The sequence below is a fragment of the Bradysia coprophila genome, unplaced genomic scaffold (assembly GCF_014529535.1).
Source record: "Bradysia coprophila strain Holo2 unplaced genomic scaffold, BU_Bcop_v1 contig_127, whole genome shotgun sequence".
In the NCBI taxonomy this organism is placed as follows: domain Eukaryota; kingdom Metazoa; phylum Arthropoda; class Insecta; order Diptera; family Sciaridae; genus Bradysia; species Bradysia coprophila.
In genome coordinates, this window is record NW_023503400.1 from 44,331 (window position 1) to 66,267 (window position 21,937).

General features: G+C 38.1%; 3 protein-coding genes across 4 annotated transcripts; all 3 read right to left on the minus strand.

The window, feature by feature from the left end:
* Window positions 1-379: 379 nt before the first annotated feature.
* Window positions 380-2,070, minus strand: LOC119073074 (methyltransferase-like protein 17, mitochondrial). The gene is made up of 5 exons (XM_037178387.1): window positions 1,960-2,070; window positions 1,739-1,895; window positions 1,132-1,676; window positions 852-1,076; window positions 380-790 (listed from the first exon to the last, which is right to left on the minus strand). Exons 1-5 carry the CDS (start codon window positions 2,008-2,010, stop codon window positions 428-430), a joined length of 1,341 nt encoding a protein of 446 aa, XP_037034282.1. The 5' UTR covers window positions 2,011-2,070; the 3' UTR covers window positions 380-427.
* A 9,567-nt stretch (window positions 2,071-11,637) lies between these two features.
* LOC119073070 lies at window positions 11,638-13,374 on the minus strand. The gene is made up of 7 exons (XM_037178375.1): window positions 13,125-13,374; window positions 12,957-13,053; window positions 12,630-12,870; window positions 12,456-12,565; window positions 12,193-12,392; window positions 11,903-12,116; window positions 11,638-11,837 (listed from the first exon to the last, which is right to left on the minus strand). The coding sequence occupies exons 1-6, from the start codon at window positions 13,274-13,276 to the stop codon at window positions 12,002-12,004; spliced, it is 915 nt and encodes a 304-aa protein (XP_037034270.1). The 5' UTR covers window positions 13,277-13,374; the 3' UTR covers window positions 11,638-11,837; window positions 11,903-12,001.
* A 4,884-nt stretch (window positions 13,375-18,258) lies between these two features.
* On the minus strand, window positions 18,259-21,803 carry LOC119073069 (ubiquitin carboxyl-terminal hydrolase 4-like). 2 transcript variants are annotated; one of them, XM_037178373.1, is made up of 4 exons: window positions 21,705-21,803; window positions 20,758-21,537; window positions 19,173-19,341; window positions 18,259-18,992 (listed from the first exon to the last, which is right to left on the minus strand). In XM_037178373.1, the coding sequence occupies exons 2-4, from the start codon at window positions 21,405-21,407 to the stop codon at window positions 18,351-18,353; spliced, it is 1,461 nt and encodes a 486-aa protein (XP_037034268.1). In that variant the 5' UTR covers window positions 21,408-21,537; window positions 21,705-21,803; the 3' UTR covers window positions 18,259-18,350. The 2 variants fall into 2 exon arrangements, with proteins under 2 accessions (XP_037034268.1, XP_037034269.1); XM_037178374.1 differs by having other exon boundaries at window positions 20,758-21,571; window positions 21,705-21,802.
* Window positions 21,804-21,937: the final 134 nt, after the last annotated feature.

The following is a 21,937-nucleotide window of genomic DNA, read 5'->3' on the forward strand; positions in this document are numbered from 1 at the left end:
ATTTTATAAGACAAAAGTACTTCTACGGCATGGGTAAATATTGTTTTAATTTTTTTATAAATCAAATTGAAACTACATATTCAAAGTATTCGCGCTAATATTCACTTACTGCATAGCAAATGGTACCAACCAAAAAAAATAAAAATTTCATAAATTCCATACATTTCAGTAGACAGCAAACTGACAAGGTGCTGACAAGGTGCGATTTCGCAGTCAGTGCAAAAATGAATTAATTTTAATTTTATTTTTATAAAACTAATTTGAACGCGTAGATTTTTTTTAAACTTAAATTTTGAATGAACATAGTGTCTTTGATCATTTAAAAATAAAAAACTTTTTGATGCGAATGATCAATTGGCTGATCAAGAAGAAAAAATCCGAATAACTTTTCATACCAACTGTTTCTATTATACTGTTTTGTTGTACATTAAATCTCAGTAGGAGCATCAATGCTTATTGGTAAACGATCTCCCCATTTCGACGATCTGGCGCATCTGTACGGAAGCTTGCCATGTTTGGACTGTGTGAATATCACTTCCTGTAATTTACCGTCTTTCGTACACATTCGGCATATCGCGTGCTTCGATCGAATCAGCGTTGGTCTGACTATCCGAGGCCATTTGTCACAATCAGTATTCGGACCTTTTTTCAACACCACATAGCTGTACAGTTCCTTTTGTGGCAAATTGGCACCTTCCGGATCCAGGGGCAATGGCATATAGGATGTAACAAAATTACATGGTGATCTATCGTCAGCGAGCAGTCGAGGACACGTCATATTGTGTGCACACTAAAGTAATAGAATATCGCAAATCAATATCAGTTTTCTGATGGTTATCAATTATACGAACCGGTGCAAAAATGTGACCTACTGCCCCAGACTCGCTCTTTTCATTCATGTGAAGTATAAAATCACGAGCTTCATTTATCAATTTAAATCCAGCCATTGTCCCATTTTCAACAAGAACTAAATAACTTTCGCATCTGTTCCATAAACTCAAGATCGTTTCAAGGCGTGCCTGGGTGTCGGGCAATTCGAAGAGACTGTAGGCAGAAATAACGATGTCGTAGGTAGTCTACAAATCAGAACCAATTGAAAGTCATACCATTATGTCAACGATAAAGACTTACCTCAATCGATGCAGGGAAAAATTGTCTGAAATTAACGTTCCTCAGTTCCATTTGTATATTTTCGTCGCCGTCACGCAAAATCAGATCAGCCAGATCATTCATACTTCGACTCGAATCAACCATAAAATACTCGAAAATTGAATCTTTCCACAGTTTCGAAGCGGCCCACAATCCAGTTCCGACACCAGAACCGAAATCAAAATAACTTCTCGGCTTAAATGTTGGATCTCTGTTCTGAATTTCGGTGAATATCCTCAGTACTGTTGAGTATTCCTGTGCGGATCGACCGAGGACGTATTGCAGCGCTTTGTACTCATCGTACACCATCGGTTCCCAGTTATAGATTTGTGATTTCAATGTTTTATCAACTTTAGCATCATATTTCTTCTGTTTCTTCTCATCACTCAAATCCATTGTCTGACTCAGCTTATCGGCAATCATCTGGCGCTTATATTTAACCAGATTTTGTTCCGGTGGTATGTGACGTCCCTTCAAGTATCGGTTTAGCGCTTGAGCATCTCGATAAACACCTTTCACAGGAGCATCTACGGAGTTTCAAATTGTTTGGTCAAAAAAGGTATCATTGCCAACACCTTCTGAGTACAACCTTTGAGAGACTTGAAAATTGATGATACTATCCGAGGTGGTACGGTAACAACTTTGGCTTTATCCGTGCCAGGATGGTGACGAGGTTTGAAAACTTCACTTTCTAGATCTTCTGCAACTTTTTTATCCAATGTGACTATTGGTTTCTGGACAGTGCTCTAGGAAATTTTAGAAGGCATTTTCTTATATACATTTTACAGCCTTCAAGCATGACACACTTACGTATGATTTTCGAATTATTTTTGAATTGAAGCCGCAGATCTTTCGCATCATTTTAACTAAATGTGCTGGACTTTTAAGCTAATATTTATGTTTTGATAAAATGATTGAACTTATTATTATTTTGCTGCCGGTTGCAAAATGTCATAAGTGTCATATCCACATGGATTTTGACATAATAAGGTTTTTAAAATGGTGGCAAAAATGTTGCTAAATTTCAAATTTTGATTGTCACTTCGTCACATTCGACCTAAGAACTTATCATCTGCTGTCGACATCAGAAATGTCAAAAAAGTTTTCCATCTCTGGTGGTCGTATATAGGGAAACCTAAATTAACACCCTTCTTGTATATTCTAAAGACTTTTCAATGTAGCTGATTTCTTCTTGTTTTGGATAATAGCACAGCTCTGCTTCCAGCATAAACATAAGGCTTATGCAATCAAAATTGGCCTTGTATTTTCTCGTAAAGATAGGAGGCATGATACCTTAGGGTCAAGGGTCAATATAAACACACCACGCATACATATTTGAAAATTTTGAGGCTTTTTGACGTTGGAAAAATGAGAAGCAGTGCTATGATAATAGTCTTAGAACTTACACAAAACCAAATCAAAGTTTAAAAGAAATCAAGATCAAGAAATTTTACATTTGAAACAAAATATTTTATTCCCTTGACTGAAAGTCAGGGTCTTACACCAGAAAATACCGAAAAATGTGGGTAACAAAAAGGTTCACTGTGATTGAAAATGTATGAAATGCTATGAAAAACGTTAAATGTGGGTAACAGTTTTTCGTTGAGGGCACGATAACTTGAGTAATTTTTAACCAATTTGGATGAATCTTTTTTTTAAATTTGTGGAAGTAAAATACCGAGGCTAAGTTCGAAGATGGGCTATGTGGGACGAAGGATCTGGAAGCTATCCCAGAAAAACAGGATTTTACACTGTTGATTATAGCCTAAATCGAAAAAGATTACTTTGATGAAATTTGATTTTGTTGCGTAGTGTGTGTAAATCGTATAAGTATGTTTTCGATAATGTGCATGAAACAAGTAGAAAGAAAAATTTCGGCACTACATGCCCAGCCTCTAACCGGTAAACATCTGTTGTTAGTGAACTGCTAACAATTTGATAGTTGACTATCAAATTTGATAGTTGACTATCAAATTTGATATTTGATAGTTGACTATCAAATTTGATATTTGATATTTGACTATCAACTTGATAGTTGACTAACAACTTGATAGTTGAGTATCAACTTGTTAGTTGACTATCAAATTTGATAGTTGACTAACAACTTGATAGTTGACTATCAAATTTGATAGTTGACTAACAACTTGATAGTTGACTATCAAATTTGATAGTTGACTATCAAATTTGATAGTTGACTAACAACTTGATAGTTGACTATCAAATTTGATAGTTGACTAACAACTTGATAGTTGACTAACAACTTGATAGTCGACTAACAACTTGATAGTTGACTAACAACTTGATAGTTGACTATCAACTTGATAGTTGACTATCAACTTGATAGTTGACTATCAACTTGATAGTTGACTAACAACTTGATAGTTGACTATCAACTTGATAGTTGACTATCAAATTTGATAGTTGACTATCAAATTTGATAGTTGACTAACAACTTTAATGCGTCTACTACCAAAGAAAGATGTTTTTTTTACTCAAGGTCTTACGGCAGAAAAATGTCATGAGCACACTATGATTGAAAAATGTAGGAAATTTTATGAAAAACGCTAAATGTAACCATCATTCTTTGTAGGCAATATAAGATATGAGTCATTCTCAACAAATTTCTGTTTTTTTTTTTAATTCATTATTCCAACAATTAAACAAAATATGTTACAACTCCCATACGAGTGTGAAGTTTGCGGCCAGAGCGAAGCGAGGGCCGTAATTCTCACGAGTCGTAATAATTTTATGGGATATTATATTCGACCAATAGAAAAATTCAATTTTACCGATAAAAAATAATAAAATACCGATAGAAATGTGGTACATGTCGCTGGCACCTCTTCAGTAAATCAGTAAAAAGTAAAAAAAATGTCTTTCCTTCACTCTTTGTCGATTTTGGAAATATAAAGCAAAGGCGGGTCGTTCCCAGCGAATTCATCCTTTTACAAAATGTAACGAGAAGGCGTTTCGTTCGTTTCAAGGGAATTCATCAGTACAGATCAGACTGAGAGTACAGTACAGATCGTCGACGAGTGAACATCGTTTTATCTCCGCTTACAATTCTCATTTCAACGCAGTTTGAAAGCCTTTTGGTTCGGTTTTAGTGTTCCCGATTTGTTTTAACTGATTCAATTTGGATTAAATTGCTAAAACTTATTTCAACCGATTCTCAGATAGGATGGACGAGTACGGGGATGAATCCAGCAATGACTCGACTTTGTGTGGAGGGCTATTTAAAATCGCACTGGAAAGGGATGTAGATCTTGATGGGCAGATAGATAGTGAGACTGAGAGAACGCTTTTGGAAGAAGAGGACGAGCATGACACCACCGTTATTGAAGTAAATGCAGGTGAAGCAAAGAACCTCGTTCGGCCGAAGGTTGCATCAGTTGTAGTGGTTCCGCCGTCCAACCAATCGGTTCCGACTACATTCAACACTTCGCAAGCCACTGAAGATCGTCAAGTGGCCAAATCAACCGTTATGCGCAAAGAGACCAATGAGCTAGTCCCGTCGGCAAGACAAAAGAAGAAGCCCAATCGCAACGGATCAAAGAAGAAGGCTGTCAATAACCCGAAGCCAGGCACCCTAATATCCATGCTGTCCAATTTCTCAGTAAGAGATGCGATTAGTGGATCGTCGAACTCTGGTGGTGACGATAGCAAAGTCAAACGTTTGAGAAGCCCTTCATCCAATGTAGAGGCTTACATGCCACCGAACAAAGCCCTCAAGCCAAATGAGGATCCGGGGTTGGTGAATGCACAAAATCCGCCAACATATAGAGACGTTGCTCTCGAGCCTCTAAACGTTAAAGTTTGCCTTGCCAACGAGCCGCCTGTTGGAAAAGAATTCATAATAATCAGAGACTTTCTCGCCAGTAAAATCGAGGAAGCGATTACGGTACAATCCTTTGTTCCACTGTTCCGCAAGAAGACCAGTATTGGTATTGATGGTGTCTATCTATTCTGCTCGGACAGCCTTGCACTGAATTGGGTGTACAATGTGGTAGCAAATGGGGTTCCAGGTGTGTTAGCTAAGGTTATGGTGATTCATCACCGCCAGCCAGTGAACTATGAAGTGGTCCCGAACGTCATTCGTACAGTCGTAGTAGTGCCTACTCGGAAACCGAATGATTTCATATTGCAGGCTTTCGCTAATCTCAACCGAAACATCAACACCGAATCATGGCACATCGTCCGACGGTTGCCGAGAGGTAAGGTCAACCTTACACTGTTTTTAAGAATGGATAGAACCTCACACGAAAAGATAAAACGGCAAAATAACATTATAAACTGGATATTGGGCCCGGTCGAGGTAAATCTCGAGAAGAAATCAAAGGGAAAAAAAGAAGTTTTGCCTTCTAGTTCCACCCAGGATAGACCGGCTATGACCAGTAATGACAGTGGTATACAGGGGATAATTACCAACTCCACACCCAACGCAAATCAGTTCAATTTTGGTTCAACCAGAAATCCGTTTGTGGCTAAGAAATCAGTTTCGGCTGGAAAGTCAGCCTGGACTGATAAACCGGCTTCGGCTGGTAAACCGGCTTCGGCTGGAAAACCGGCTTCGGCTGGAAAACCGGCTTCGGCTGGAAAACCGGCTTCGGCTGGAAAACCGGCTTCGGCTGGAAAACCGGCTTCGGCTGGAAAACCGGCTTCGGCTGGAAAACCGGCTGCGGCTGGAAAACCATCGTCTCATGAAGAGATGGAAGTTGCCTATTCGGCTGCTGGGCTCATCCAACTGGAAGGGTCCGGGTCGAATGGTCATCCTAACCTTTTATAGGAATGGATCCAACAAACCAAGATATAAACAACTTTTCAGCTCCAGGTTTACAGTCTGGCTATGCCGGTACTGCCCTAAAAGTAGCACAAATTAATTTGCTCCACTGCAAAAAAGCCACGTACACCTATTGTCGTGACATCAGAGTGGAGCAGACAAATATATCCCTAATACTAGAACCATGGATTAGGGGTAAGAAAATACATGGTTTCGGGCAATTGCACGATCGTCTGTTTTACCATAAAAAAGGAGTTAGACCAAGGGCAGCTATTCATATCTCCCCGGATATAAATGCACTCGCCTTAAATCAACTCACTGAAGACGACCTAGTAGCGGTAAGGATATGTAGAAGTCAAACGGAAGGAGGAGATTTTGTTGTTGTCTCAGTTTACCTACCATTTGACTCACCACTTCCTCCCCCCGGCCCAGCGCTGGAAAAGGTTGTAGAATTTTGTAGGCAAGATCGCATTCCACTTCTGATTGGGATGGACTCAAACTCACATCACAAGATATGGGGCAGTTCAAACATAAATCGAAGAGGAGAGGATCTTCTGCAATACCTGATGTCGACGAATCTCCTTGTCCTAAACAGAGGCAATAGGCCGACCTTTGTTAACGCAGTCAGGAAAGAATGCATTGATGTGACGTTGGCGTCTAGCGGTCTGCTTGCAGAATCTGTTCGCTCTTGGAGGGTTACTGACGAGGAAACTTTTTCAGATCATATTGATGCCTTACATCAGTTAACCCATAAGATTGAGAGTATGCTTAAGAATGGTAAAGTTGCTCTAGGTTGTTTTATGGATATCGAAGGAGCTTTCGATAATACTGAGTTCGAAGTCATCACGAAGGCTGCTAGAGATAGGGAGATGGATGATCTGGCCATTCGGTGGATAGTGAATATGCTGAGAGGTAGAACTGTCGAAGCTACCATTTGCGGGACGACTATGAAACTGGGGGTCACAAGGGGTTGCCCACAAGGTGGAATTCTATCCCCGATTCTCTGGTGCATGGTCATCGATTCGCTACTGGTTCAGCTCAACGATTCTGGTTTGTTTACTCAAGGCTATTCAGATGATGTTGCCACTCTCATATCCGGAGATTTCGTTGACACGGTCGGTGATCTGATGAGGACTGCTATGAAATTGATTGAGGAGTGGTGCCTTAGGAATAATTTGAGAGTGAATCCTGTTAAGACCAAGATTGTGTTCTTCAGTAAGAGAAGAGATGAAGCCTCTGTGGCTTTAGGCCGGTTTAGCATTTTCGGTACGAGTGTTGACCTGATGCCCTCAGTTAAGTACCTAGGAGTGATCTTTGATCATAAACTTACGTGGAAATTGCATCTAGAGCAAAAGCTCAGTAAGTGTGTCGGTATCTTCTGGCTATGTAGGAATGCTTTTGGAAAAACGTGGGGACTCTCCCGAATGCCATCTGGTGGTTGTATACAGCTGTCGTCAGACCCATTCTGTGTCATGGCTGTCTGGTCTGGTGGCCGAGAGTAGATATACAGGCAACTAAAAAGAGGCTAGATATGCTTCAAAGATTAGCTTGTCTCTGCGTGACTGGAGCGAAGAGCTCAACAGCGACGATGTCGTTAGAGACGCTGCTTTTTCTGCCGCCTTTGGATCTTTTTGTCAAGTCCGTGGCTTTCAATTCCTCTGCTAATGTACGTAATAATGGTTGGTGGTCCTCAGCGAGTGATACAGGCCACGCCTCAATCGTTAATCTGATCGATGACGATCGCCTGAAAATGCCCAGCGACCAGATTAGGGCAGAGTATATGTTAGACGATAATTTTGATTGGCTTATTCCAACAGAAGATGAATGGCTGGTAGAAGGAGGTGTCTATCCTCCCTCTAGTAACGTGGTTTGTTTTACTGACGGATCCAAGAAGGATGGTCTAACGGGAGCGGGTTATCTGTGCGATTATCTGGGCCTAGAGCGCAGTCTGTCAACTGGCTATATTGCCTCAGTATTTCAGACAGAGTTGTTTGCCATCTCAGAGGTTTGTGCAGAAATGCAGTGTAATAACGTATCCAATGAGGATATATATATCTGTACCGACAGTCAATCCGCGATTCAAGCGGTAAGTTCACCCTATGTTAGGTCAAGAACTGTTCTAGACTGTAAGGTTGCACTGAATGCCCTTGGGGTGTCCAACTCGGTTACGATCCTCTGGGTACCTGGTCATAAAGGTATTGCGGGAAATGAAAGAGCCGATCTCCTGGCAAATAAAGGAGCGGAGTCAGACTTTATTGGACCGGAGCCGATGTTTGGAATAACTGCGTCCACCAGAAAGGCCATTGTAAAGGAATGGTTGCTTCGGGAACACAAAAAGAGATGGCAGCAATATGAAGGAGCCAGACACACAAAGATTTTCTGTAGGAGCCCATCATTGAATTTGAGGAAGTCCCTCTTAGATCTGAAAAGGAGTGATATCAAGAGAATTGTCGAAGCTGTCTCAGACCATGGGGAATTAAACAAGCATCTCTTTGACATCGGTCACGCTGATAGCCCTAGATGTCTCTGTGGACGTGGTGAAGAGACCGGATACCACGTGATAAGCGACTGTCCGAGGTATAGATATTTCAGGAGAGCGTTTCTAGGCAAACCAGAACTTTCTGGTCTGGACCTAGATGTCAGTTCCATGGATTTAACCAATCTGGCTGTTTTTCTTAAGAAAACCGGTAGGTTCCCATGAATGTAAACTCCCTGTTGGGTCTCTCACTTCCATTTGGCCTCGCCCCCTTGTAAGGACCAGTTCCGATTCCTGACACGTCACATTGATGTATCTATCTACGGATTTACGTTTCAAAGCTTTTACTAATTCGATTTCTCTTTGCTACAAATGCACAGGTTTTTGACATTGTATTCTTTATTTTACTTTGATTTTGATGTATGTTTACGAGCGCTTAGCTCAACCTCTTTGTATTATTTTGCGTACGTTAAATAAACAAGGAAGGGGACTAGTACAAAGGATCATTGATCCAGGTGCTGTCTTAACTCTCGGGTTGAGAATCCCCAAAATCCTAATCTAATCTAATCTAATGATTGAAAAATGTAGGAAATTTTATGAAAAACGCTAAATGTAACCATCATTCTTTGTAGGCAATATAAGATATGAGTCATTCTCAACAAATTTCTGTTTTTTTTTTTTAATTCATTATTCCAACAATTAAACAAAATATGTTACAACTCCCATACGAGTGTGAAGTTTGCGGCCAGAGCGAAGCGAGGGCCGTAATTCTCACGAGTCGTAATAATTTTATGGGATATTATATTCGACCAATAGAAAAATTCAATTTTACCGATAAAAAATAATAAAATACCGATAGAAATGTGGTACATGTCGCTGGCACCTCTTCAGTAAATCAGTAAAAAGTAAAAAAAATGTCTTTCCTTCACTCTTTGTCGATTTTGGAAATATAAAGCAAAGGCGGGTCGTTCCCAGCGAATTCATCCTTTTACAAAATGTAACGAGAAGGCGTTTCGTTCGTTTCAAGGGAATTCATCCTTTTACAAAATGTAACTTAAAGACGTTTTGTCAATTCCTCACTTTCGTCGTTTTCTCAATCTACAAAAGTGAAGAAACGAAAAAAAAATTAATTAATTTATCGGTCGTTTATTACCATCCACATTTTATTCACGAGTGACGGTTTTGTAAAATACCGGGGGACTTCCTTTTTGTACAAAACTGTAAGTTCGGCAAGTCGGTTTTTTTATTTTTTATTTTTTACCAAAGTGAAAGAGTCCTCTCATCGTTCCACATTTGTAAAACTTCGCATCTACTCTGATTAAATTTGACAAAATGGCAATCAAACAGAATAATAGATAACTCATACGAGTGGGAAGTTTGCGGCCAGAGCGAAGCGAGGGCCGTAATTCACACGAGTCGCATTTTATTTATGATTTGTTGTTGATTGAAAATCTTGCTGCAAATTTATAAGAAAAATGAGAACTCAAAGATCATTCGGTCTTCGAAGGTTTATTTGAAGAACTTTTTCTGTCAAATTTCGTTGTCATGTTTAGAGTAATCGATATATTAAATGTAGGCATTTGTATCAGTGATGCTTCGGAAGTTCAACAATGAAAATGGTCAAAAATATATTGAAAAAATTGTCAGTCAATGGACCTGACCCGCCCAAAAGGTGGGACCTAGTGTTCGTTAGATGCTCAGTAACAAGTGATAAAAAGTTGAAAGGTAGTTTTCGAGTGAATTTTCTTGATCTGAGGCGAAGCTGAGGTCAATAAACTCATGAAAACAAGACTTTTCAACTTTTATCCCGAGATATGTGTAATAGATTTCATATTCTTTCGAAAGCTAAGCCAAATTTCTTGTTTTCCCTAGGTGTGTAATAAACCACTTTCGACCCTAGGGAAAACAAAAGCATGTCATAACACATTACTATGCAAGGGAAGTAAAGTGATATCTCGTATCCAGATGAGTAAAAGTAACCGAGGGCTTTAGCCCGAGGTACATTTACTCATCGTGATACGAGATATCACTTTATTTTCCGTGTGTAGTACGACGTTTTACTGTGCGAGTGATGTAAAGGTTATTGCCTATACATGTAATAGCCTTATTACATGCACCAGCATAGTAAATATGTTTTTCATGTGTCGGGGCCGAAAATGAAGAAGTTTCGAGATTTTTCTCGGGTTTTCGACCCCTTACATGAAATTTTTTTTGAGTATCCGTTTTGGACGTTTGATTTTAGGCACTTTCGCATGTAGCCCTCACTTCGTTCGGGCTACAACTCGCGAAATTGCCTAAAATCAAACGTCCAAAACAGATACACAAATAACTATTCTTCCCGCGGAAGCAAAAAAAGTATAAATCTTTCCGTTTTGTAATTAAAAATTTCATCGAATATGTCGACAACAGTGAGAGTCACTCCCGTGATCCCGCACTTTTTACACCAGCGTTACATACCAGACATAATCGTCTTAACATTGGTAATACATGTGGAATGAATAGAGACACCTGGATTGTTTATTGCGACCTATTATTTTTCACCGCTTGTTCAGTTTAATAGGTTAAAGTTTGTTATTATCATGAAACACTTGCCTTCGCCTCCTCAGAGAGATGAAAGAAGCTACTTTCGCTCTCTGATATTTCATCGGAAGTCAGTGAAATTTAACTAGAAATTTGCTCCAGTTGGAAAACTGCTTATACGTTTTTATAACCGTATACAACATTTTTGATTGGACCAGCTGAAAAACAGATGAAAAAAAATTCCTATCCAAATTTCACTGACGTTCACTGTAAATAAACTTCTAGCAATCTTTTCGCCTCAATCAGATAGATGAAAAATGAAGAACCTAAATCATTGCTCGTGATAGCAATCTAAAACTCATATCAGAATGGTATTTTATGGAGAGTATCAAAGTTTTGTGAGACACCTAACACTGCCTAACTCATCTTGTTAATTAAACACTTACCCAGTAGATTGCGCCAATTTTAGTCAAAACAAAAAGACCTAACAAAATACGAAAGGTTAATTTCCATATAATTTCTTCAGGGCGACGATTCTCGTTTTTTCGTTTAAAGAAAAAACGCTTGAACGAAAGTTTTCTTAACACATTTTTTGTTAACGTTTCATGAGTTTTGGATACCTTAGTCAATTTCGTTGTACGCGACTAGTATACTTCTTGTGAAATTCGTGTTTTTTTTAGTCAGAACTGAGAAATCTCAAAACAACTTTCGATTAGGAGGCTACAAAATGTATGTTTTTATTCAAATTTTATGAGTATGGCAATTCTGACAGTCCAGGAAGTATCTGCTTGCAAGAAAAAGACATATAACACATTCAACAATAATTTCGATATTACGGTGCTGCGGTGCTGCTCAACATTTATAGGTATTGATAGAGAGGACCATCGTAATATCTAAATCTACCGAGACAAACTGCAAAGTAAAATTCATGAGAAAACAAAGTTCTTGATGATGTCTTTAACTTGAAGGTTCATTACCATGTTTTAGGTCGTAATCAAAGAAGCAAGACCGAGTCTGTGCGACCCAAGAGGCGTTCGCAGTATAATTTCCTTTCACACTTTATACGAAAAAGAAAATTATTTGGAACTTGTCGTCCAGAATTCAATACCATCATCACAGGTGGCAGAGACGTCATACGGGTGGTAAGAGTTGTTTCCGATTCGAAGAAAATAATTTGCATCACCCATTTCACTGTTCATGAAATGCGACATTTTTTCTGTATTTAAAAAATAACTCTGAACATAGGAATTTCAATAATCAAACTGACCTCTTCAGAGCATTCAATGTCTTTTGCATATTGAGATTTTCTTGCATCAGTTTATCATAATCTTGATAAACGTTTTTAAATTCGTCGATTTCACTTTTATTTCTGGCAATGATTTCGTTTTTGTAGTAATTGTGTAGCGTAGTTAACGATGAATTGTTCCTTAGGAAAGCCTTTTCCAATGTAGCGATTGTTAGGGTTTTCTGTAAGGTAGAAAACATTCATTTCGATTGAACTTATAATTCAACTTTGTCTTATACACATACATTTCTGTCTTGGCCGTCATTTACGAGCACGGAGTTAATAGATTCCATAAAACACTTGAAAAATTCATCCACACCATCGGTAAACATCTGAAGCGCACTATCCGTGGAATCTAAAAGAAGCCAGTGTAAAATCAAGACTATAAATGCAACTCTGACACAAGACTCGAAACTGACCATTAAATCCTTTCAACCGTACCAATCCGCTGAGAGAAATTCGAATGGCTTCCATCGCAACTGGTTTCGAAATTTTTGGTATGGTCGTGGGTGATCCTTTGGTGAATTCTGTTTCGTGCGGCGGAATATACCATAAAGGCTTCAAAAACTTCTCATCGCTGACTAAATTGGCGGTGGTGTCTGGTGTTAAATCAATGTGTGGCATAAAAATTCCCTCGTTTTGATTGAGGAAACTAGATTGCTGCAACAGAAGTGATCGGGGATTCAGTCTATGTGCTCACGCTGAGCGGTGAGGATAATTTAATTTCGAAATATTGAAAATCTCACAGCATCACTGGCATATGTGTCCAACAAGGTTTGAATGAATTCCGTTTGATTCATTACTTCCACCGTTTGTGTTACCAACGGATTGTCTATGGTCAAACTAGATTGTTGTAAATTCGGTTGAATAAAATTTGGTAGCGGGACTTTATCTACAACATTATGTATACTAACACTTGATTGTTTTCATCTGTTGTTTTTGTTGTCAAATTAGACAATTTCAGCTTTTCTAATTTTTGTTTCGGCGAAATAAAGTCGTTCGCCTGCAATTCAGACTTCAAATCAGAGCCATCCGTAAAACCACCCCATCGCTCGTTTGTTGCCATATTGTGTGGTTGGATAATGTTCTGAATTATTTGTAAATTCTCTATCGATTGTTTCAGTTCACGAAATATACAACGAGATCAGCCGAGAGTCAATGACATCAATGACAGCCCTCTTTTGAGTGATGCGTGATGCTGATACGTTCACTTTCGCAACATTTTTGTACGATAGTTATTTCCAAGGTTCTGAAAGAACCTAGAGTTATTTACGTCACAAGTCCGAAAGTGTACTTTTTCGTGTGACGTATCGAGTTTCGGACAAAAGATTTCTACTCCAAAAGGCAGAGAGATGCTAATATAACGACTGGGTCGTTTCGACGGATAGAGTTGGGTTTTTGAGAGAGAATTCAATACATTTTCTCTCAACCAATTTTAAAATCATTCGACCCAGTCGTCAAATTAGCATCTCTCTGCCAAAAGAACAGATACACAAATAATTATTGCGTATCTGTTGTGGACGGTATATTTTAGGCAATTTCGTGAGTTGTAGTCCGAACGAAGTGAGGGCGACAAGCGAAATTGCCTAAAATAAATCGTCCACAACAGATGCGTATACAACTTTTCATGCTGTGGGCCTAAATTACGAGAAAAATTCCGTAATTTATGTCCAAGGCATGAAAATTTTGTTAAACACACTGATTGCAGATTGTATTATTCTGTTAATTGCATTGATCAGAGTTCACTTCTCATATCTTCAGCTTCGGTCGATAACAATTATTCCTATAATAAAAGTATGGAAATAATTCAAATTCCATGTTTCCTGTTACAGACTTTAGGTCTGGAAAATTTTAAATGATGATTTCAACTTAACAAAAAAGTCGACTTTTCAAAGAATATAAATGTCTAAATTGTCAAGATTTGTGATTTACCCCACCCGCCTTCGTAAGTGTCTTAAACTGTTCTTTCAGAACCTTGGTAAATTGTTCTTGTTCTGCTTACAGACTATTCTGTCACAAAGTTATTTAAATATTATATTTTTCGCAATTCCGGTCCATAATCATCACCTTTCCATGCATCCATTTAATGTCGTTTTGAAGGTATTTATTTCACAGTGCGTTTTTGATTTTTTTTTCGCACTTGGGCTTTTTCACCTTTTTTTCGCACGCTACGAGCTTAGTGCCTTTAAGAAAGACTAAATTTTATAAATAAAAACTTTGCACAAATCTGGATTTGAACACCCAACACCAAAATTCTTCCAAACACCAAGCAACGACCATAGCCATTCGGCTACAGTCACACAATTATTCAGAACGTATTGTTGAAGCGTACATACATACTAAGCATTGACTACTTGATTTTATTTAGCACGTCTGTTAAAAATGCTCTGTGCATTATTTTGGGAAAATCTAAGTTAACATTGTATTGTCAAAGTGTTCTAGAAGAGCTTAGATTTTCTTAGCAAAATTTCAGTGTGCGATATTGATAGATAGATGACGGACGTAGTCTTAAAATGTCTTCTATCATCAATTGATCATTGTGTGCGAATTAGTTCAAAACTAATCATTTTAAAGCCTCTTAAAATCTTCTCATGTAATAAATAAGCTGATTTGTAATAAAATGAGTCTGACTTTATTTGTGGAAGAAAGTGCTGAAGAAAATTAGTCGTGATGTCCAATTCGTTTGCAACATTCTTTAAAATGATTATTGGGATATTTTCATTGTGATCGACCGGATCACGAATTTGGTATTTGGAGTTCGAATAAATGTGCAGTCATAAATTTGGATAGCAGTTCATGAGTCAAAATCTCAGTCGACGCCGATGTGGGTCATTGACAATCCGCTCGGAAGCCATGGAAAGTTCGCGAAGTAGAGCAGTCTCATCGGACAATTATCATCGAAATGAAAGCCATTCATCATCTTCAATACCTACAATCAAATCGTTTTCACACTCAAAGCCAGTCACGACGAAGAATTGGCCAGTTGACGCCAAATGAACGAGTCAGTTCATGTGGAAGCCCAAAAAGTTCAAAGCGCTAATCCGGACTACATAGATATGCCGATGTGGTCAGATTCTATGTCAATTCCAATCGGAACCGAAAAGCATTGGTCAGAACGAAAAGTGTGCATGTACCACGAATGACTTAACAAGAAAGAACAAATGTTCAACAACACAAAATACAACCGAAGAATTCATGATGTCACCCGGACTGTCTTACAATCAATTGGTCAGAATAAAAGTGTGCATTAACCACCAATGGATCGTCAAGAAGTTCAAGGTGCAGTCGTAAGGCGATAGTTGCCAGCATTTTTAATTCCTACAGTTAGTTAAGCAGATGAAATTGGATCTGTTAACGGGGGGAAGTGTTAAAAATGCTCTGTGCATTATTTTGGGAAAATCTAAGTTAACATTGTATTGTCAAAGTGTTCTAGAAGAGCTTAGACTTTCTTAGCAAAATTTCAGTGTGCGATATTGATAGATAGATGACGGACGTAGGCTTAAAATGTCTTCTATCATCAATTGATCGTTGTGTGCGAATTAGTTCAAAACTAATCATTTTAAAGCCTCTTAAAATCTTCTCATGCAATAAATAAACTGATTTGTAATAAAATGAGTCTGATGTTATTTGTGGAAGAAAGTGCTGAAGAAAATTAGTCGTGATGTCCAATTCGTTTGCAACATTTGGCGACATTCTTCCCCCCGTTAACAGATTCCATCTGCTTAACTAAATGAAATAACTGAAATGTTAAAAATGCTAGACGAATGGAGTTGATCTATGATCAAAGTTAACATGTAAAGTCAAATGTTTCATCGAATTGTTCTGGAAAGTCAGTGTGCAACTTTGATAGATAGAAGACAGACGTCTTAAGTTTTAAAATGTTTCCTATCATCAAGTATCCGTTGTGAACAACTCGAATAACACTAGACATTTTTAAAGAATGTTGAAAACGACTGTTGAACTTGACTAGTTTTTGTAAATAAATGAAATTCCACTTGTTTTTATATCAAAAACATTTATTTACATGAATATGATCGAGAGAGCTTTAAAAATGTCTAGTGTTATTCGAGTCGTTCACAACGGATACTTGATGATAGGAAACATTTTAAGACTTAAGACGTCTGTCTTCTATCTATCAAAGTTGCACACTGACTTTCCAGAACAATTCGATGAAACATTTGACTTTACATGTTAACTTTGATCATAGATCAACTCCATTCGTCTAGCATTTTTAACAACGTCTCTATACATCACATTGCAATGTGTATATAGTGCAGGTTGCTTGATCGTTCAAATGAATTCATGTTTGCATGTGAATGTTTGGTAGAAATGTTGTCCAAAAATTTTGAAAAAACTTCTTGGGATTAGAAAAATTAATTCTTTATTGTGCACTCTAGACTTCTCCCCCTCCTTTTCCCGAAAACTGCAAGGATATCAGCTTAGCAATTGAACTTTTCTTTTTCAGGGTACCAATAGTTATCCAAAACACTCAAGACATCCCGTGCACCTTTCATGGACACGGGCACTTCCACGGCTACTGGATTAATTGTGGAAAATTGTGACCACTATCCTGAGTCTGTTCATTTTCTACTTATCTTCCACGAGATTATTTACCTATGTGCTCCTTCACTTGGGGGTAAAACAGGAAAATTTTTTGCTAAATGGCATTGTTAGAATAAGTAAAATTGAGTAAATGGATGACATGGAAATACATTGATATTTCCGTTAAGATAAAGCCTGAAGAGGAGAAAGAGTTTAGGTTGACGAACAGGTTAGGGTAACAGGGACAGGTCAAATATGAAACCTGAAATCTGGATTTTCCTGATTCTTTTAATTGATGTTTTATTTAGATGTTCATATGAAACTTTGGAGAACATTTTGGTTTGCTCACAGTGATCTGAAGACAAACATCAAAGCTTACGAATTTGTTACATTTGTCAGGCCAACCGGGTCAACCTTAAAAATATTGGTGTTCAGGTTGATTCAGGCAATCAATGACGTGAAAACTTAGGTCACAACAAAATGGAATTTCGTAAAGGTTGACCCGAGCCCTCGTAAGCCCCAATTTTCGTTAGATTTTTTCTATTTCTTTGAAAGGTTTTTCCTGAGTATAATTTCTGAACGTCTGCCATTAACCTGTGAATGACAGATTTAAAAATCTTGTCTCATCTGATAACTGCAACCATGGCCAGTGTCTCAAAAATAGAATCTAAAATTTTCTAGCAATGCGGAATGCGCATTCATGTTTCGTTGTTACATTTACTATACCTTCTAGTAAAATTTTACGATCAACACTGTTCTTTCGAATCGGCGAATGTTAATAAAATGTTTTGTTTAAATGTATATCCCAACAAAAATCTCTTCGAGAAAAGTGTGACGCAGCCTTTGAAATACAATTTCTAAAATGAATGATATCGCTAGAGTTGACGCTTTCAGCTTCGTTACGCAAAAAATAAATTTTACACCCAATTAGTTCAAACAAGCTGGCTTAGGTTTTCTCATCATCTGCCAAATAATTTTTACAAAAAAAAAATTTAGACTGGAAACAACCAAAATTTTACCAAAAAAATAGAAAAATAGAAAAATAGGAAGATAGAATAGGATTTGTGGTGATACAGGCCAAAGGAAAGAAACTTAAATTCTCGCCTATATATAGTTGCCGCGTCTAAAAAAAATTTCTTCGTTCTTTTTTTGGAAGTTAGACTGCGTCAAGTCCTCCGCTATCGCTCCGGACATGATTTTAGAGTACCTCTGATTGCCGCGTCTCAAAAAAATTTCTTCGTTCTTTTTTTGGAAGTTAGACTGCGTCAAGTCCTCCGCTATCGCTCCGGACATGATTTTAGAGTACCTCTGATAATCCTATCAGTCTATAAAGCGCAATGGGAGATACTAAAAAATGGAAAGCCGACGGGATTTATTGGTGTTCCCATCTTAGCGATACAGAGCAATTTTTTTTTTTTTTATTTACCCAGTTTCAATTGATTTAAAAAAGAAAATGGTTGATAAAAATGAAGCGAACAAACTTTTAAAAAAATATATTGACGATGACGGATGCATAAAACAACAAATAATTTAAAATGCCAGGCCTGATAAAAAAGGAAAAAAAAGGATTAAAATTAAATCGATTGCAACGAAGCCTGCTATCGCAGATCAACTCTAGCATAAAATAGCAAATAGGGCGTGATAGTTTTCCCCTTCTTAAGCAAATCCTCGAATTCGCGTTGTGTCATTGTTTTGATTTTATCATCATCACATTTGAACCACAGTGGCTCCGAGTTGTCGTTCAGCGACGAATTCGACGGATTATTGATGTAACTATTGTGTCGCAAATGTTCCGATATACTACTATACCTACTCAGACTAGTTCCAGGACAATTTTTCATAAGAAAATCACAGCAACTGACACTTTGACAAGAAATGCTGCCATTGGAAACAGTGTTATCAATTCCATTTGTCAAATCTAATGATGTTGTGTAGGCGATGTAGTGTCCACCGGATATCGTAGCCCCCACATGAGTGATAACACTGTACAGCCGATAGGAGTGATGTTTCTCCGCTTCCGATAGCGTACAGCACTTCGAACAAAAGCATTGTAAATTGAATGGCGTTGGGATGTAGTTGTTGATTTTCTTCTTTCCACCGGAAAATCGTTTCAGTTGAATGATTAGCAGGCGCGGAAGTTTGGGATAAGATACTGTACGAATCGCTTCAGTGAGACCAGTGCACTCTTCACATCGATACTTATTTTCGCCACGGAGTTGTTCACGGGTAATGCACAAATTCTGGAATGAAAGGCAAATATGAAGTGATTTGGACGGGGAAAGTGGAGACAATTTTTTCGTATTGGATGGTGAATTCGAAACTCATGGTGAGTTTGAAGCTCATGGTTAGTTTAAAGCTCATGGTGAGCTCTTAATAAACTCAAGCTGTACAGGTTTATTCCTTTTACCATTTAAACTCACCTGAATAAATAAATTGGGATCTTCTTGTTGGTCAATATTTTTATAGCTGGTTATAGGCACTGACAAATCGATCATTGTTTCCTTTTGTTCAGTTATTGTCTCACAGCTTAAACATTTCGTCGACGAACATGTGATCCCCTCGAAATTCTCCGTAAAAAAATCGACAAAACTGAAAAGGTTTGGAAAATTCAATTAATATTGTGCTCAAATTAAGTTCAAAGTAATGTACACATTTAACGAATCGCCCAGCTTATTCGGAGTGTTTCATCCTTTCTAACATCCCTTCGCTTCAGTATTTTTCTTATATTCGAGCAACATGGAATATTACGATCTTGGCTTCCAAGCCACCCTCTTGAGAGCGTCTATTAAAATTAGTAAGTTTTTAGTGGTAAAATCAGCTGAATCCTACAGTCAGAGGCAGTGAAATTGCAGCATAAATTTGCTTCAGCTATTTTTCAGCTGATCCACACACAGAGTTGGATCGGTTATCCGAAAAGCCGAAAATTTCGGTTCGGATAGAACCGAACCGAGAATTTCGGTTCGGATTGAACCGAACCGAAATTTTCGGTTCGGTTTGAACCGAACCGAATACTTTGGTTTTGTCGTAAAACAATATGAAATGAAGGCAGACTTGTCAAAATTGATTGATTTCATTATGAACTAAACAAAAAGAAGTAAATGGAGCAATTGCATGCGATTTTTGTGAGAAAACGAATTTGACAAGAACTTATGAGATTTTCAATTCTCAATAAAAGTATCATGCAATTGCTCCATTTACTTCTTTTTGGTTAGTTCATAATGAAATCAATCAATTTTGACGAGTCTCCCTTCATTTCATATTGTTTTTCGACAAAACCAAAGTTTTCGGTTCGGTTCAATCCGAACCGAAATTCTCGGTTCGGTTCAATCAGAACCGAAATTCTCGGTTCGGTTTAATCCGAACCGAAATTTTCGGTTTTTCGGATAACCGATCCAACTCTGTCCACACATACAATTAAAACTTCTTTTACTTGTTTATACGGTTGAAGCTGCTTCACACTCATATCGTGCGTAATCGGAATAATTTCGCCATGAAATGAGTGACCTATTACCTTCAATGATCAAAGAGTATATTCAGCAGTTGCTACATATGATACGAATCGCGTAATGTGCTAATCTACTCTAACCTGACAATTACATGATCCAAATACTGAATTTTACGACCGAGTAAGTGAGCACTATGATTTAACCAACGCACTGTTATTCCTAGACCATAACACGGGTAGCAAGTAAAAGACGAAATGTTCAGACAGTGCGTTGGTTTAACATATACATACTAATCCCGACACTAAAGAAATGTTAGAAACGTGCATGAAGTGCTTGGAAATATTGTTAAAATATCGAACTTAGTCAGCTGTTACAGGGATTGTTTAGAAAAGAAGGTGGGAATAACCCCAATCAAACGTTGCTGAATCGAAAAAGTAAAATTCAATGAGTCGGTGAAGAAAAGCATTATTCGAACATCGTAACCGAAAAACACTACCACCCATACCACAATCGCAATTTCACCATTCGTCAATTACAATATACATCGAAAGTGACTCACCCATTTGCTACAATATCCGGACATTCCGTTACGACTTTTGTTAATGAGTTGCAAGTTTCCCGTATAATATCCAACACACACATCAAAAACTCATGAGCGTCCTGCTGTTGATTGCCCTCAAATATGGAACTAACATCCTGAACAGCGTTGAGGAATGTTTCAGTGTGAAATGCTTCCGTGGATTCACCCACTTCGTTTCGATACAAATGTGTGTACAGTTCGTGCAGTTTTTCGGTGGTAATTTGAAGATTCGTTCGCGGCGTAATTTCCAAAAGATTGTCACAGACATGATGAAGATTGTGCAGAAAGCGAGGAGCGAATCGCAACGTGTAAACAATCGAATTTAGGTAGCATGTGTTTCCGATGTTGCACAGCGTTGCCATCGACGATGTGATTTGTTTTCTCTGATTGTACGAATTCTCATCGGAATTGTGCGACGCTTTCGGCAAATTGTGGTGCTCGTGAATTTCGCAGGTCTTGAGTCGTTTTTTTAATGGCGAATTCTTTTTATTCGCTTGTGTAGGCCTCGTTATATTCTCCCGATTCAATGAGGACGATAAAACTTTCTTTCGCTTTGTAGTGTCACCGGCCAGATTCACTTTACGATTTTTGAATTGATTTCTGATTGGATTCTTCATTGATGTGGCCATATTGTTTTGCTTTATGTTTTGATTATCAATTGGATCCACGTTTGCAGCAATCGGATTAGCATCTAAATCATCTCAACGAGAATTTCTCAGATCCCACGTTTTACGGGATTGGTGTCTTGCTAACATTGTGCTGCAGAATAAGAAACAAACATCTTTTTGAAATTCTGCGGAATAGAATGAATTGTTGAAAAAATAGTGTGAGTTGTCAGAAACAGATTTACAGAATGAAAATATTTTTATTTTTTTTTGATGGAACCCAAAACAACAAAGGTACTAGCAAGTCTGTGTTAAATTTACCTGCACAGAGATCAAGAAAGATTCGTTTACTCTGACAAGTTAGTGACTGACCAAACAGTATCAACATAAACTCAAATGTCGAACGACTAGTGACGTTTGTCAATGTCGAAACGGTTTCAATACGGAACTAGTATTGAATGAACTCGCAGACGATGGCAATATAAGGGAATCCTCGTCGAGAACACTGACTTCGATACGGATCATGCATTTTTCATCATCTATACGACGGATAT

Coding starts and splice junctions, on each gene's coding strand:
- LOC119073070 (XM_037178375.1), bottom strand. CDS start 13,276: ATGGCAACAAACGAGCGATGGGGTGGTTTTACGGATGGCTCTGATTTG. Junction 12,566..12,629: donor ACGGTTGAAAGGATTTAATG/GTCAGTTTCGAG, acceptor GGCTTCTTTTAG/ATTCCACGGATAGTGCGCTT. Junction 12,393..12,455: donor ATGACGGCCAAGACAGAAAT/GTATGTGTATAA, acceptor TCTACCTTACAG/AAAACCCTAACAATCGCTAC.
- LOC119073074 (XM_037178387.1), bottom strand. CDS start 2,010: ATGATGCGAAAGATCTGCGGCTTCAATTCAAAAATAATTCGAAAATCA. Junction 1,896..1,959: donor AAATAATTCGAAAATCATAC/GTAAGTGTGTCA, acceptor AAAATTTCCTAG/AGCACTGTCCAGAAACCAAT. Junction 791..851: donor TAGGTCACATTTTTGCACCG/GTTCGTATAATT, acceptor CTATTACTTTAG/TGTGCACACAATATGACGTG.
- LOC119073069 (XM_037178373.1), bottom strand. CDS start 21,407: ATGGCCACATCAATGAAGAATCCAATCAGAAATCAATTCAAAAATCGT. Junction 19,342..20,757: donor CCGGATATTGTAGCAAATGG/GTGAGTCACTTT, acceptor AAACCTTTTCAG/TTTTGTCGATTTTTTTACGG. Junction 18,993..19,172: donor ATCCCAATTTATTTATTCAG/GTGAGTTTAAAT, acceptor CTTTCATTCCAG/AATTTGTGCATTACCCGTGA.